The sequence below is a fragment of the Rhea pennata genome, chromosome 3, assembly GCF_028389875.1.
Source record: "Rhea pennata isolate bPtePen1 chromosome 3, bPtePen1.pri, whole genome shotgun sequence".
Lineage (NCBI taxonomy): Eukaryota > Metazoa > Chordata > Aves > Rheiformes > Rheidae > Rhea > Rhea pennata.
In genome coordinates this window covers 81,020,768-81,037,388 of record NC_084665.1, presented here as the reverse complement: position 1 = coordinate 81,037,388, position 16,621 = coordinate 81,020,768, and the positions used below count along the sequence as shown (strand labels likewise).

The window sequence follows — 16,621 nt, the reverse complement described above, 5'->3', positions numbered from 1 at the left end:
AGACCCTCTGTAGTATCTGAATACGTTCTTCAATTCCCAGCAGATGTTGTAGAAAAAGAAACAATCCAATAATTAAAACATTGGAACCAGTGAATCTCAAAGCCTATACAATGATCCAGATGAACAGATTGGTATTTTAACATTAGTACCAGACATTGTGTGGTCCAGTATTGTGCTAATTCTTCCTAAAAGCTGTTCTTTGCTTCTCCATCTCAAACCACAATCTCATTGTTCAGTGTTCTGCTGAACAAAGTTCCCAACATCCTGAACTGTGCAGTGATCCTCTATGGTATGTAAGAAGGGGATAAAGCAACAACTACCCTAGACATTTAGACCTTAAAAGAGGATTTGAACTGGATCACTAAAGAGAGGACTATCACTTTAACCTTTTATCTGGAACACAGAGATCTGGCTACTATTCCAGACAACTGGGGAGTATCACATCTGCCAAAACTATTGTGAATTATCTGAAGTACATTACATTGGGCTGCTTAAAATTAAAGGAGGTAGAACCCATTGCTACTACTTTGCTTAGGAATAAGGATTTCAAAGTGCAAGAGTGTGTAAGGTCATTGTAGGGAATTTTTCATTTGTTCAGAGATACTCTTCTAGGTGTACAGTCTTTCATACTGACACTTTCCCTCTTAAAACGAAGTGTATTGTCGCTGTAAATATATATCATTTCTAATACACAGTCTCTTGGTTTTAAAGAAATATAGGGCCTTAAAACTAGGGGACCCCATTTGCATTTAGTATTTTTCCACTGATCCACAACTAGAAAAGGTAATGGCAGATTAAAGTAGTATTTGCACCGATTGTTTTAGGAGTGTAAGAAGCTAAAATCATATAGGCATAAAACCAGTAGTACCACAGTTGTTGATATTATTTTGCTGATGTCCTCCAGATTATGACAGTCTTCTTGGTGCCAGAAACACCATCATTGTTAAAACACTGGCAGAGATCAGAGGTGAAGACTCTGGTGTTCTCCCTGGAAGCTGTGATGGAAACTGAAGCAGCTAAAAGGTCTGATTTCCCCTGGAAGAGGGCAGTTGTCTGCCACACTGTGGCAAGCACTAGAATTGATAAGTTTCTTCATATTTGCTCCCTTTCCCCCAGTATATCTTATTTTTCTTCCTCACCGCAACACAAAACCACAATGAAATAAGATGAAGAAAATAGAAACAACAATAAGCAACTTGTTTCACCCAAGTATTAATTCTACCCTCTCTGTCCCACTAGATCGATGCAGGATTCAAAATAGTATTAGAAGCAAGAAAGTTCAACTCCTCAAAAGTCAACTCCCTTTTGGCTGTGTTTGATTCTCAGAAGAGGGAAGAAAAGGATGCCAAAACAACTTCTGCCTTAGGAAAAGGAAAAAATTGTCTCTGAACACAATGAATGTAAAAAGTAAAAGCCTTTCTTCTATGATATTGAGAATGTTTTTTCTAAACTGAAATAATTGAGGTACTGAAATTCTCCCCAAACTTCAGTAACTTACTCACATACATTTAGTTAAGGGAAAGAAGTAAGAGTAAGATCATCTCTATATCCACACTGAATAAACAGTGATAAAGTCAAGTTTTGGCAGGTCCAACTTGCTACAACTTCCACAGGACACAAATTTTCCATGCTGCTCTCTATTTTATTTTATTTCAACGAATGAATTTCAGGCTCATTAAATGGCACACTAATAGCAATAGCAAGATCCAGCAATAGTGTGGGCAGGTGCTGTGCACAAGCTTTTCCCACAGCTCTGCCAATCAATCTCAAGCCTGACTCATCTTTCCTTGGTGTTGTATTTTCCTGAAACACAGATTAACAATTGTGCCAAACTCTATAGTGTAAAATTCTGTTAGGGATTAGAATGACTGTAGGCTAATTTTCCCTTATTAATGACTCATAATACAAAATCAGTGCTGTAAGAGGTTGAGGATGGGGGTGAAAGGCTGAACAATAAAATAATAAATTACATATGAAAATTACTTCCCCTATAAATACTTTTTTCCAAAAGAAAGAGGAGGCAATTAATACCAGGCCTAAGAAAATGAGTATCTTTTTTAACACTTGTCCTTCTTTCATCTCTGTGACAGTATCTAAACCAGCAACTGCTTTTAAATCGAACTAAGTCGTGCCATGAATTTTACAGTTCTTTTGCAAGAACTAACCCCAAGTGCATCTGCCAATAGCTACACCTATTTTTGGTTCATCTCAAACTATTTTAAGGACAGTACTGGAAGGTATTCAAAGAATGGCAAAAGGAGCCAAACAATATTTTAATTGTAGCAATTTCAATGCTGCAATCCTGCATACCAGCATAAAAGTAGGTGAGTTCTGAGCCAGGACAGAAGTCTGTTTATCTATGATTAAGTGCCACTGTGAGGTGCAAATATGGAGAGGCATGTAAGAGCTTAGTTGGCAAGTTTATAAAGATAAAATAAAGGCTTTTTATTTAAAGTAGCAGTTGAGTTATTTATGCATTGATCACCTGGTGGAAAGTCTTGTTTATAGTTTCCTACAACTGGATTTTTTTCTGTAGAAAAAATCATGGATTTAGGCTGCTTTCTGATAAAGTCTGCCATTGTAAAGGAAGAAAGTGTGCAGAGAAACAAAGCCAAATCTAAGAAAGCATTTTGTATCGAGAAGTTATTAACACACTTTAATATATCATTTAGCAAAAGTAGCCATGATAAATTCTTGATGCGTGGCAAGCATTTTAAACGGTCTTGATTTTTCATGAAGGTCACATTGACAGTTTTTTTTTAAGGTAAGGGCAGAGGCACAAACTACTGCACAGTAAGTTAGGCTGTGAACTTGCAGTGTGTCAGGTAGTCAAAGCCAACAACCTACGGGCATGCTCTTACCCTAATGTAAATGTCAGGCACTTTGAAAAAGCTCACTCTTCAGTGCAAAATGGGTTGGCTATCTGTTCTTACTTTACCAAAGGGTAAGAACATACTCTCAGGTACTATAAATTTATATACTGCAGTAAAACTTATCACTGGTCCATATTTACACAGCAAGGAGTCTCCAGAATGCTTTAAATTGGATCCAAAAGAGCAAAAAACAGGCACTGTGGCATTTTCCAATTGTCACTACTTAAGCTTCATATACACATGATACCTCATACTTCAGTTCAAGTCCTCTCAGCTATGTTCAAAGACTGCTAGAGAACAACAACTCATTAAAATTTCATATATGCTATTCAGGCAAAGCTTGGAAGACTGTCAGGCTTAATGTATATTTTTTCAACTATATGAGAACAAAGGAAGACCCCGGGGGTGGAGGTGTGTGCCTTTCATTAAGGACATTGATCCGAACAGAGGCAACAACATTTCTCTTTATCATTTAGTAATTCTAATGGAAACTAAAATCATGAAATAAATTCCACAGTGTTATTTATTCTCTTGTAGCTAACAGTCTTTGCCTGTCCTCAATATTTTTCCTGTGTTCTTAATTTTGAGCTTCTTTTACAATTGCCTGAAATGGTTATGTAAGTTTTGAAATGGCTATGCAAGGCTATCATCTAGGTTGACAGACATGCATAAATTGCTTTCATGAGCTGCTGCTACCTCCCTTTCCCTTGAAGGGTAAGATTAGCTTTAGCAGAAGCATCAGCCTTTGTCCACGTGGGATGCCACAAATGCTTGTGAGGACGGGAGTCAGCATCAGCAGGCTACTACCTGGCAGGTTACTATGGAGGTGACCAGGCAGTCGCAGGCCTGGCTTTAGCAACCAATCTCTTTCACAGCTCAGTGGAAACTGAGCAGTGGAAACTGCTCCATGGACCAGAATGATACGGGAAACTAATTTCCAAGAGTATTCCACACTGAGATAATTTGTGATAAAAGCAATGGGCAAAGACTCTCAGTTTTTGGATGATCCAAGGCAAAAACAAATGGGTAGCAATCCAAGAGTGCTCTTTATGAACACAGGTCCCAGGATAACTACACCAGTCACATTTCCCTAAAGCTGGCACAGAGCTGGAGGGAATAAGGGGAAAGTCATAAAGCAGTTATATTGACTTCCACTCCATTACAACCCAGGGTGAAGCTCTGTCAGTAATTCAAGAGAATGAATGCTTCCATGGGTATAGCGTAGTGCGCTTCCTCCTTGAAATTATTTGTATTACTGTTCCACTTTGCATTAATTTAGAAGGTAACTGATATAAATGTAAAATAATATGGTAATTATCCAGACAGATATTTCATAAAATATATGATTTACTAGAAAAATGCATTTTCTCTAAGTTATGGCAACCTCTTTTAAATTCTTTTGAATTACATAGGTATTTGTGTTCCATCACTATCCCTCTGAACTTGATAGCAGCATTATAATCAAATTATGTTATTTCATAAAAAGAATGCTTTTTTCTTGCTCTTTTTCACCTCACTATCCTCTAAAGTTATCCTGTGGAAGTCTCTGCAATAAATTTGAGTGAGGCCGTAACAACACAATCTCTGTGAGAATATTTTTAGCAAACTGTCCCCTACATAATTCATCTTACTGTCTGCAGATGCAGTGACAAGCAGATGAGGCTGTTTACAACAACGCTGTGCACAGAGACAGTATCTTCTTTTTGCTTTTACAGAATCTATATCCTGTGTATATGCCAGATGCTAAATTTAAATTAAGAGAAACCCCATCTTTCCTTTAAAGACTCCAAGTCACGGTGTTACCATGCTTAACTATCCTTTCTCCTACATGATTTCATCTTGTTTAAAGGCTATGCTTACTTAAGTTCCATTTCTAGGCAACTAGATTTTGTTATACCTTGGTCTATAGAAAAAGAAAATCTTCTATACCACCTTTACTCTTATTCTAGAGATGCAAATCCTATATTTAATCAATATCAATCAATAATCAAATCAACCTCATTTTTTTTTATAAATTGGAGGGATTAAATATGTTAAGCCTCACAGTACAATGGCTATTTTCCAGACCTCTAATTATTTCAAGAAAATTCTATTAACTCTCTCTCAATGTTCCATATTTTCTTTGAAGTCCAGAACAGGGTGCACTATCCTAACAAAGCTTTGGTAAGCCCCTGATAAGTGGCAAAATCTACTTCTTATGTATATTTTGCACAATCCTTTTAGCTATGATATTGGTGATTGTGTCAAAGCTGTTGTCTGCAAATGTCTCCTCTTAGTCTTCCCCATGCTGAGTTCTGACAGAGTCAGTTTGTAGTCCATCTATGTCTATCATTTTAAGTCTACTTATGCAAACTTCTAAATCAAGATGTCTTTGTCACATCAAGGCAAAAATAGCCTTTTAGAAAATCTGAGCCTCTGATGGTTTTATAAAGCAACCATGCAATCTTGCCGTCTCAAGAGGTAGCAGGTATATTTGACAAGACCTGCTTTTCATGAAACCACGCCACAGAGGATATTTTTTTCTTTTTTTTTTTTATTCAAGGAGTCTCAAATCAATCATCCAAACCTTAAGAGACAATTACATCAGAACAGTAATGCAGTTCAAAACTACTATTCATTAAGTACTGCATCAGTATCCCTGGGATCTCATCCCTGTGGTACTGGGTATTGCACAAGCAGAACAGTAGCAGATCAATAAAATGAAATGACTTGTGCTGAGGATCCTAGTGCCCTGTCCAAAATGGTTTAAACATCTAATATTCTCTATTTCTCCATTGCTTCTTCAGCCTTGCCCTACTACACACTTGCCTAGTGGAGCCGTGGCAAGTTGCCCTGATGGAACTAATGCATTACCATATGGAAAAGCAGCAACTTGATGTTAATCCAGTAAAGACAAAGACTATCACAGCATGGGAAAAAATTAGAAAGCAAAACAGTTGCAAAGCCTCATAAGAAGATGGAGGATTGAACCTGCTGGCTATCTCCCAATCTCTAACAAAAATTGGTAGAATTCCTTCAGAGCTTTACACTCCCTGCTAAGGACCTCAACCCAGCAGCTAATCAAGAAATTCCCACCATTAGCCAAGTGCAGTTTTATTAACCTCTTGTGTAAGTGAATAAGTAAGACAAAAAATTATATTTATTACCTGAATTGTCTGGTAAACAGAAGGATCAAACCCTTTCACAGTCACCTCCCGGAAAACTCTTGGCTCCAATTCCTCTTTGGTCAGATCACAGTGATATATAATACCTAAATGAGAGAGCAAGTTTGTCAACTTAGTGTACGTGCATTATTAAAAGGACACTGGGTTAGACACTGTGATGGAAGAATGAATGGCAAAGGTAACTCAGCAGGATTAAAAACAGTTGCTCCTGGTAAATTCTTTCAGTTAACACAGGTTACCTATATGGCTGAACAGAATTTGGTCTTGTATGATTTATTTTACATCTCGATCCTGCAAATCTGAAAGCAGGTCACTTGTTTGAGTTAGCCTTATTTTTTTTTTCAAAGGACTGCACACGTGAGAAAATTTATGTGTATAAATAGTTTAAACTCATAGGCTTTACTTTTTTTTTCCTCAGGTTTCAAGAGAGACAGAACAGCAAAGAAAGTAGCAGTCTAGATACTATGCACTTGTACAACTGCCCAAGAAGAATTAATTAGCCAAACAGAATTTTTCTTTTAGACTATAGTCTTCTTTCCTGTAATTCAATCCTGGTAAAACTTGAGTATGTGCCTTATAGTTTCCTTGAGGAAAGAAACTGTAATTATCACTGTATTTGCAGACCCGTTAAAATATCACAAAATACACATTCACAGATATAGTAGAGCTAAAAATATAATTTGTAAAACTAATCAGTATTAATTAATCTTTGTTTTTCTGCTTCAAACATACACGAAACATACCTGATACAAACAGATTACCTTACTAAATCACTTTTATGGACTGTGCAAAATCAAAGATACAGATTGGCAAGGGAACACAAGATGAAAACCAACGCTCCTAATAACTGCTAAAAGCCTTTTCCATAATGGTGAATTAATGGAGGAATAAAAGCAGGACTACTCTAATCTGCTGGGAATTTTTTCCCTTTATTATATTTGTCACATAAAGTGAATAGCAAACCTAACACAGGATGACAGGTACAAACAAGTATTAAAGCAGTGTCTCCCTAGAAGATTAGCATCCAGAAAGTGATGTGAAAGCACAGACTAAAACACTGCACGAAGTCTCAGGCAGTGCAGTTATTTTACATATGTATGGCCACCAAAGCTTTCGTGAACATTACACACAAAGCAGGCAGAACACCTTCACAGCAGGAAAGCCCACAGTTAAACACAAGCACAGTCATGGACTGCATTTGAGGAGCTGAGCAATATAACCTTTCAGTAACGTTAAACTGAACCCCTTGTGCTGCATCTTCTTTTTTGCTATTTTTTTTTTAACTATATGGCACTTCATACCCAGAACTATAGTAATGTTAGGACCTGCACCCTTTTGCTGGGTGCTAAATAAATGCAATACTCCAGAGTGCTCACCTAGGTGGCTGGTAGGAGTGGCCAGTGGGAATGGCCATGTTTCAGAGGATACCAAAAATAATTTTTATGGCATCGAAGTCTAAGGTTTTGTAAGTGCTTTATTCATTATTTCACATATATTTTACTATCAGTATTATTACAAGTATTAAAGACTAATACGTTACATCTATTTCTGTTTCTCAGGAAAAAATACCGCAATTTAATACACATGCAAATTATACTGTACTATGACAGCAATGTAGGGAGATTTAGTCTAATCAAGGATCAGCCTGACAGCTTTTGTCTCATTATTCTGATACGGCAGATAGAAGGTTCATACACCTTAAAAAATATCCACATACCTACCTAAAAAAAATATCTCTCTGGTCAGCTGCCCTCATTCTTTCCTTGTTCCCATACTTTCTACCTTATTTTCTTCCCTTCCTTTTTTTCTAGATCCCAGGCCCTTTTGTCCCCTATTAACGCAGCTATGCCATAGTGAGCTCTCAGTAGATGTTAAGCATATGGAGGGAAAGGGGAAAAAAAGAATCTGCCTAAGCAATCAGTGGGCACTGACAGCAGTCATGCTGGCTGTCTGGAGAGCTGATGCCTTCCAGCCCAGGAGGTGGGATGTGACAAGTGAAATACCTGAATCATTAAAGGTTGGGGTGAAGTTAGAGATAGAAGCAACAATAAGAGTGTGCTCAAACTCCTCTCCAGTTGACTGTCATGATCTGAATGCTATTTAGAAGTTTGTTTAAAAAAGGAACTGGAAACAGAAGACATCATACTTCTGGTTTAGGAAGTGGTAAGATAATAACGGTAAAGTCCTCATACTTCTTATCTGCTAAGTCTGAAACTTGGACTTTCAATAGCTTGACACAACCCTTTCAAGCAAAACCACCAAATCTACCAGAACTAATACATAGTCTTATAATCCGTCTGAAACAGAGCAGAAACCATACACTGGTTCTGGTTTCCAAAATTTTTGATCATCTCATCATTCACAAACACTGACAGGACTAGAAAAGATTCAAGACTCTGGGTCCTGTCCTGCATCAGCTACCCTTGAGAGTACACACAGAACAGATGGATTGTTTGGGGCATAAAGAAAAAAGAAAAGAAAAAAAAAAGTGAAGTAGATTACATATTTTCTTGTCATATACTAACTTGACAGTTGTACAGAAACTCTTTTCCTATTCAAAATCCTGGAACATTTTTTGGTCTGCTACATGTATTTTATGTAGCTCTTTGGACAAGCTCTTGACTTGTACAATTGTACAAGGTGGATTCTTACAGTAATCCAACAGCAGAAAACATCACTGATAGCAAGAATGCTGTAATGAGACTGAAATAAATCACAAAGTTATTGGGGGGAAAATTTTTGTGGCTTTTATTAATGTTCTTCAAAACTGTGACAAAAATCATAATAATTCACAATAATTGTAGCAATTCAAGCAGTAATTCACAAGTCAAATGACAATTCACAAGCCTCCCCAGCCTAAAGCTAACTTTGTGAATATCTCATCCCCTCATTTACAGTTTTATACTTTCTGTGTTATTTTTGAACAACCTTCTTCAGTACACTGTTGTTTCTGTTGTTTCAGTGTCTTTCAATGCACAATATACAATGTGCTCTTTTCATATTTTTGGCTCTTCTGAAAATGGAGTGACAAACACGTTGACCATTCAATATAACTTAGAAGGCTCCTATTAAACAGCTACAAGATGCTACAAACATAAGTTGTATTTTCTCCACCTATAGGAGGTAATCAGTTTCAGTTGCACAAATCTTCTGAAAATGTTCAAAGTGTTAATACATTTTGCTTCTCCTACAGACCTGGCATCACAGCATCAGGGAACAACTCTCAAACTAGTCTCACAGGACAGAAGGGGAACTCATCAAAAGTTGCAAGATACAGAGCACGCAACAATCTTCTAAGGTCCTTTTATAGAACTCTTTATGCCCCCAAAAAAGTCTCAGCATCTCATTTTGAAACGAAAAATAAAGAGAAAACAAGATTTATACTCTGTTTCCCACAGTTTTAAGGGAGGCAGTTCTGAACTGGTGGAGTGTTACATTTTTGGTCTGTTCCATATGTAAGTCAAACTTCTCATTACACCAAAATTGCACAGCTCATTTGCAAGCCTAGTTCTAAGCTCTCCATCTGCTGACTTGAGACCACTTCAGAGATATGGAATATCTTGCTACGGGAATGAAGATCACTCTGATGAAGGAAACTCTCAATACAGGTCAATGCTAATTTTAACCAATGAGAATGACCTTTAGGATATATTCCTTTCTCATAATGGATTTTAGTTCTCCCCCTTCCTTCCTTGTAATTAGAATCTGCATATTAAGCTCAGTAAAACAAGACATATTTAACTACACTATATTGTGCTACTTTGACAACTGTTCATATTTACTTACTTTGCTTTGACCTCTTGAGACCTTCAGTTTTCTCTTCAACTGACCATGGGTGGCTTACTCCAGATTACATTGAGAAATATATCTGCAGACCTTTTTGGAATGAGCCCTTTCTAGTTGGCTGTTCATTGCTGTTAGTAAGATACAGCTCAAATTGTCATTCCTAAAGCCAGCAGGCGCTTTAACAAATTTGCAAGTTTCCTTAGATCCAACTAAAACAACTGGTTTACGTAATTGATAGAAAGAGGAAACTTTGGTTTGGGACAATGATAGGATTTGAAGAGTAGCCTTAGAAAAGATTCACTAGCTAGACCACTCACCTGCTTTTTCAGATGATGACTGCTTTCATGGCAGCAATCTTGAATTACATTTAACATAAGCACAATCTACAGTAAAATTTGTAAAATTTTGCTGTATGAAGCAAGAGCTATGTAAATGCTAGAACTCCCTCTCTAGTAAAAGCTAGTTTTGAGTAATTTCTGAATGTAGATCTTTCAAATATTAACATGCTGCTAGGCTTCAGGGATCAAGAATTTCTCTGCTGGCATATTTTGAAGTGCACAATCATTACTCACTACATGGGGGGGAAGGGAAGCATTTTATCTGCGTCTTAAACATACCTAATGCCTACTAAACAGAAAGCAGATCCCCAGGAAATAGGCACAATATCTAAGGGAAAAAAAACAGTCTTACCTGGAGATAAAAAGGAAGTAAACTGATAGAATATTTCGGTATCCTTCTTCTGGCCACTGTATCCCACAATACTGCCAACTTCTAATGGAAAAGTCTTAAGATGTGCACCGGTAGCTAGATCATGAAGTTGCAGGACATTCTTCACATCATGCAGATAGCATAAAACCAGGAAGTTGGACCTCACACAAGCAACCCATTCTGCAGAGAGTGGAAGAGAAAAACAAAGCCATAGAAAATACGTTGAAAAAAAAATCAGATATAAGCTGACTCTAAAGGTCTTTAGGACCCGTAAGTATGTGCATGAACCCTTCTGAGAGCTACCTAATTTAATTCTTAAAGCTTGAAAAGACACTTGCCTTCAGAAACAAAAAATGAATCCCAAAGTAATTCTCTGATATTCTGATATTCTTTGGGCATGCAGTAGTTGTATTTTGGAAAATATGAACACATGGAAAAAAAACAAAAAGAGGAAAAAGGTCTGGGCTGGCAATTTCTATAAAAATCCCTGTGAATCTATCAAATACCTCCTTCAGTCCCATCCCTTTATCCTGTGAAGTGAATAAACTCTTCAGGGTTAAAATTTTTCCAGAATATATCAGGTGATGTATTCCTTCTTGGTTTAGAGTACCCCTGTGCCATTGGCTTTAGACCCTTAGTAACCTCATGACAAATCCACTCTTATTTAATTTTGGATTGTATTTAATCATCCATACAGGAAGAAGATTGAAACCTCCTCTTCCCTCTTGGAATTTCTGTCATTTAAGAAAGTGGTTTTCCTACTTTGAAACAGAAGTATTTCAGCATCTTCTCAGTTATTAATTTGCAAATCAAATACAAATAGACAAAATATGAGGTTAAAAGTGAAGAAAAACAAGGAGGAGGAGGAGGAGGGAAGGACACTTTTTTTTGTCTGTAGGACTAGGTGAAGTATAGAGACTCTTTTCCTTTTTCAACCACAAATGAGCCACTTATCCCTTGACAAGTCAGACTGGAAAGTGGGTAACAGGCAAGGTACCACTCTTGGAAAAAGTCTTCTCTTACCTACTAGAAGCAAAAAACACTGAGAGAATCAAGTGAGCAAGAAAACCAGATAGGACTGACTGGGACACACTGTAATGCCAAAGTAGAGCTGTGACTTAGGGAGTTCAAAATCCCAATACCAGAGGAAAAACACAGAAAATAAAACAGAAGCAAAGCAAAACTGACTGAATTTCAGTTTTACACTATTTTATATTGTTCATATTTTAACAATTCTTTCCAGTTTCCCCAAAGCCTTATAAAACCAAACAATCCAAGTTCAAAGAGTTGTACTGTACAATCTTACAAAAAAAAAAAAACATCTTGGTGCATTCAGTTTCAAAAACAAAAATTCAAAAATACATCATGTGCCACCACCATTAAGGATAACAAGCTTTTTCTGAATTGTAGGTCAAAACTCATTACTCTGTAAAGCTTAGCTTCTGTAACAGTCTCTCTTCCATACACAGTTCAGGTCTGTCATGACTCCCTGGAGCTCAAGGACCTTTGAATCCTAATAGCTCTGTTAGAGTCTAACTTCCTTTCAGCTTGTTCCTGAAGGACCAGGGAAATTGAACATTAGTCTGAAATCATTTTTCTTCAGACTTTCCAACTCCCTCATGTACTTCTAGCCTAAGTCTGGGAATTTTCAAACCAAAGCCCTAGAGTACCACACTAATTGAATTTTCAACCATGAAGACATGACCTGAAATAATAAAATACAGTACAACACAACAGTGTTTATAGATTAGCAATTGCTATGTAATTTTAGCTCTGGAGTGACTAAAATCTCTTAAGTGAGGCTAGAGAACAAAATAAACTTCCTAAGCTTAATTGCTATATCCAATTACATATTTTGAAATACAGACTCATTCCTGGCTATACATACTAGCAGACTATGCAGTAGTTTAAAAGTATTTATCACATTGTTGTTGTACAAATCTGCTAACATTCACACATGTATAATTAGTTTACTAACAAGAAATATGAGTAAGAAAATAACAGCAGAGTAACACACCATTTCTGCCTGCAGAACTGTTTTGCAGTAAGAATGAGTTTACATGAACTCAGTTTGTATTCTCAGTAATATCTAACTAAAACCTCCAATTTTATATTTAAAATTTTCTAACACCTGAAGTTTTACTAAATGGCAAGTAGATTCTCTCAGAATAACTTCAAAATTATATATAATCTGGAGTTCTATCTAGCAAAAAAAAGAAATCTCAAGAAATCTTTACTTTAAAATTAAGTTGTGATGAACTTTAATTACTCACTGTTGACTTGATAAGGCATTCTATTTAGTGGACCCTTTCACTGAAAGTTGAAGTATATATTACTGTTTTCTTAAAACAGGTTCAATTGTTCAGGCAAGGCTTCTGGCTTATTTAGGGAATCTTCCTGCTACTGAAGAACTTGCTTAAGAAGCAGCAATATTAACTCTTCATTACTCCTTTGGCTTACAAATCAGATGCTCTCAGCAAGGTGGACATAACAGATGAAAAGACAATGGGAAATGTTTTTAAAACTGCCTACGAGGTTTAGGAGTAAAGCTCCTATGGCATACCTGTGTTGTAACTGGTTCTGGTCCATTGTTAACTGCCTCCAAAACATACAGTAATGGAGCCTAAAAACAAACATGACCCACCTCCCCCTCCCCTCCCCCCAAAAAATCTAAAGGAAACAGGAAAAAAAATATATATATTTTAAGAACCAGCACCTACATACACACAAGCTAAAACAATGCTAAAATATAAACTAGGGATACTTTTTGACTGCAAGTTACAAGTTTCTGTCACTCCCAAGCTCTGCTCTGAGAATTGGATGTACTGTTGAGTTGGCTGCATTAGCAATTAGCCTCCTTGGTTTTGCACATGCTTTGAAGAAAGCATCCCACATGCCTCTGTACTTCCAAGGAACTTTTAGATTGTATGCTTGGAAGCCTCAAGTCAGCTTGAAGCCACCTACCTTTACATAGCTAAAAATTAACCCTAGCATATTCACTGCAGCCACCCTTTATAGACAAGCTGGGCCTCTTTAGCCTGGGGAAGAGAAGACTGAGGGGGGATCTTATCAATGTGTATAAGTACCTGAAGGGAGGGTATCAGGGGGACGGGGACAAACTCTTTTCAGTTGTCCCATGTGACAGGACAAGAGGCAATGGGCACAAACTGAAGCACAGGAAGTTCCGCCTGAACGTGAGGGAGCACTGGCACAGGTTGCCAGAGAGGTTGTGGAGTCTCCTTCTCTGGAGATCTTCAAGGCCCGTCTGGATGCAACCCTGTCTAACATGCTCTAGGTGACCCTGCTGAGCGGGGAGATTGGACTAGATGATCTCCAGAGGTCCCTTCCAACCTTTCTTATTCTATGAATCTATGAATGGGCGGAAATAAGCACCTCTGATGAAATTCATTATTTTGAATACCCTGTTCTAGGATACTGTGACTTGCCCTCTGAGTTGTTTCTTCTCAATTTTGCAGATCATTATTTTTAAAAAGGACCTAACCATCTGAGACTTTTCCATTATATAGGGTCAATTTATTTCCAGATAAAACAAACATAATAAAAACAGTGCAGTGAATCCCACTTTTTTTTTTTTTTCTCTCTCTCTCTCTTATGCTCAGGTACACCTACACTCATCGATCGTTCTCCAGCACATTCATACCTATTTGCAATACACAGCTGGCAAGGGATTCATTTTACTAACAATAAACATGTAAAGCTGCCTATTCCAACCTACCCTCTTGGCTCAGGCAGAGTCATGGATGCATTTGGAGACACTGGTAAGTACTGAAAGCAGGTGAGAAGAATTACCCTCTGGTACTGAAGATGACAGTGATCACCTACATGACTAGGTTAGGTGGACACAATTTTTCAGTAAGTGGCATTCTTAACAATGCCTAGGAAACTGAGCTCAGTTCTCTCCTGGAGAAATGGTCTAGTTAAATCTGTCATAAATTCATCTACTACTACTTTCCAAAAGACATTTTACTTTAACAACTTTCACTACTAGCAAAGGCATGCCACTAACTCTGTTCCCACAATGCTGCTATTAACCATTTAATAGTTTCAGGACAAGGAGGTAGAATCCTCACAACAAATATCTGTGCCAATAACCTCAACTACATAAGCCTGTGCTGAACTTTCGTTTTGCAGCAATAGCTACAGCATACCAAGCGTCCAACTCGACAAAACATACTCTGACGTGGTCAGGATGAAATGCTGATGGAGCAAAAAACCATGTCAGGCTAAACAGAAAAACTACATAGTTTTAATTCTTCAGAAGAAACAGCCAAGTTACTTCCTGTACAATGTGCTCATGCGTCTTACTCAACAAACAATTAATACATCTTAATGGAGTATCAAAGCTTCAGCTGAAAGATAGACCTGGAAGGTCATTTAGCAGTTTTTTTGGTCATCACAGACAGCAACCGTGAAGTTCAGTATCTCTGCAGATTAACAGGTGTGCATGCTGATCTCACTTAGAATGACCCATAATCACAACTCAAGGCTAGTTATTGGTAAATCTGCAAGCATTAGCAATTTACAGAATAAAATATTAGTCATCCTGAAATGTTGAGTACAAGCTGACAAGCTGTCACAACAACACATGAAAAGACATGTGCCCTTTCTTGACACTATCCTCGGTGACAGCCTGCCATGTTAAAGGCAAAACTCCATCTGATTTTAGTAAGCCAACGATTTTATACCCCACCTTCTCATATTATGAGACATAAAAGTGAGAGAGAGAGTGGAGGGCAAAGCTCTTCTGAAGCCACAAACACTAGGAATAATGTTTCTTTAAGTAATCAGCAGAACAGGCTTTAATCATCTGTTTTCTGACACAGGTTTTCCACAGTAAACTCAGTGAACATAGCCATAAACCCCTATGAGAAGGAGCAGAATAAAACTTTCAGTCAGGGGCATACATCTGGACAACATCCTCTTCCCTAGTGATGAACTGTATCTGGCTTGACCAGGCCTCCAAGGATGCTTTTCATAGCTAGGAAACAGCAGCTAAGCTATTTTCCAATTTTATATATTTCACAGTACAAGTTTACCAATCTGATCCTTTGCATTGCAGCCAATTTCCTCATCTCTATTAGACTTCGGTGCTAGCTGTCTGCACAGGGTAATTTCTAAGGGCTACAAGCAGAAGTTTATACAACTGTTCCTCAGAACATTCCTGCAACCTTCATTTACCAACTTTGAAAGGAAAACTCCTCATTATGTAAAGCTATGGCTATTATTAAAGACAAGACAGGATAATGGAGTGCACAAGTCTCCTGACAACTGAGATAAACACGAAAGACTACTCACACCCATACACATCATTGTCATTCAAGATCAACAGTTTTGTGCTCTTGCTTCCAGATTTTTTCTCCTGGCTTTGTTACAGTGCCAAAAGATAACTCTACCTATTTCAGAGTATGTTTGATGATTATGGGTGTTTGGTATCTTGTCTCCACACTACGTTTTCTAGTGTAACCTATATTCATAGGAATTAAATAAAATGGCTGTGACTTTTTTTTTTTTTTTTTTTTTTTACTTTGTGCTGCTCTTTAGATAGGTGTGGACACGACAGTGTCCCCAAATCTGGCTTGAGAGTTTACATTTGTAGAAATGCAGTTAGAAGTTTTTGTTATGTTGCTGGAGTACAATGGCAACTTCATTGCAATAGCCCCCTTCCCCAAAGTCTTAAGTATTTATGAATTAGCAGGTTAGAAATATGAAGAAGAAACACTATTTTGCACTTGGATAGCACATTCTAGCTTATGGAAAAGAAGCACTTTACACCCACTGAGCTTAGGCATGAAGGTGTTTCCAAGGCACGGTATGCTGCTAGCGCTGCCCCTGCTTTTTAAATGGTTAAAAGAGATTCAAGGAGTTCAAGGTCACTTACCTCAACTCTGGTACATTCAGGATTACTGCTTATTTCTTAGTGCTTTGGGTAGCTCCTTACTCAAGAGACTTATTCAACAGACTCATTCTACTTTTCAATATCATACTCAGAGGGCTGAATATAACTGCTGCTTCCAAGTTGCCCCGCTTCAGAGGTATCAGCATACTGTATCTTCCAAACTCTGTTGAGAC

At 37.6% G+C, this 16,621-nt stretch overlaps 1 protein-coding gene across 1 annotated transcript in view; it reads right to left on the bottom strand.

Moving 5' to 3' along the window:
* PREP (prolyl endopeptidase) overlaps positions 1-16,621 on the bottom strand; it is a 111,775-nt gene that overhangs the window by 32,923 nt on the left and 62,231 nt on the right. The window contains exons 9-10 of the mRNA XM_062572694.1: positions 10,514-10,711; positions 6,020-6,123 (exon numbers count right to left, since the gene is read on the bottom strand). Coding sequence (XP_062428678.1) covers positions 6,020-6,123; positions 10,514-10,711 — 302 coding nt within the window. The remainder of the gene's footprint in view (positions 1-6,019; positions 6,124-10,513; positions 10,712-16,621) is intronic.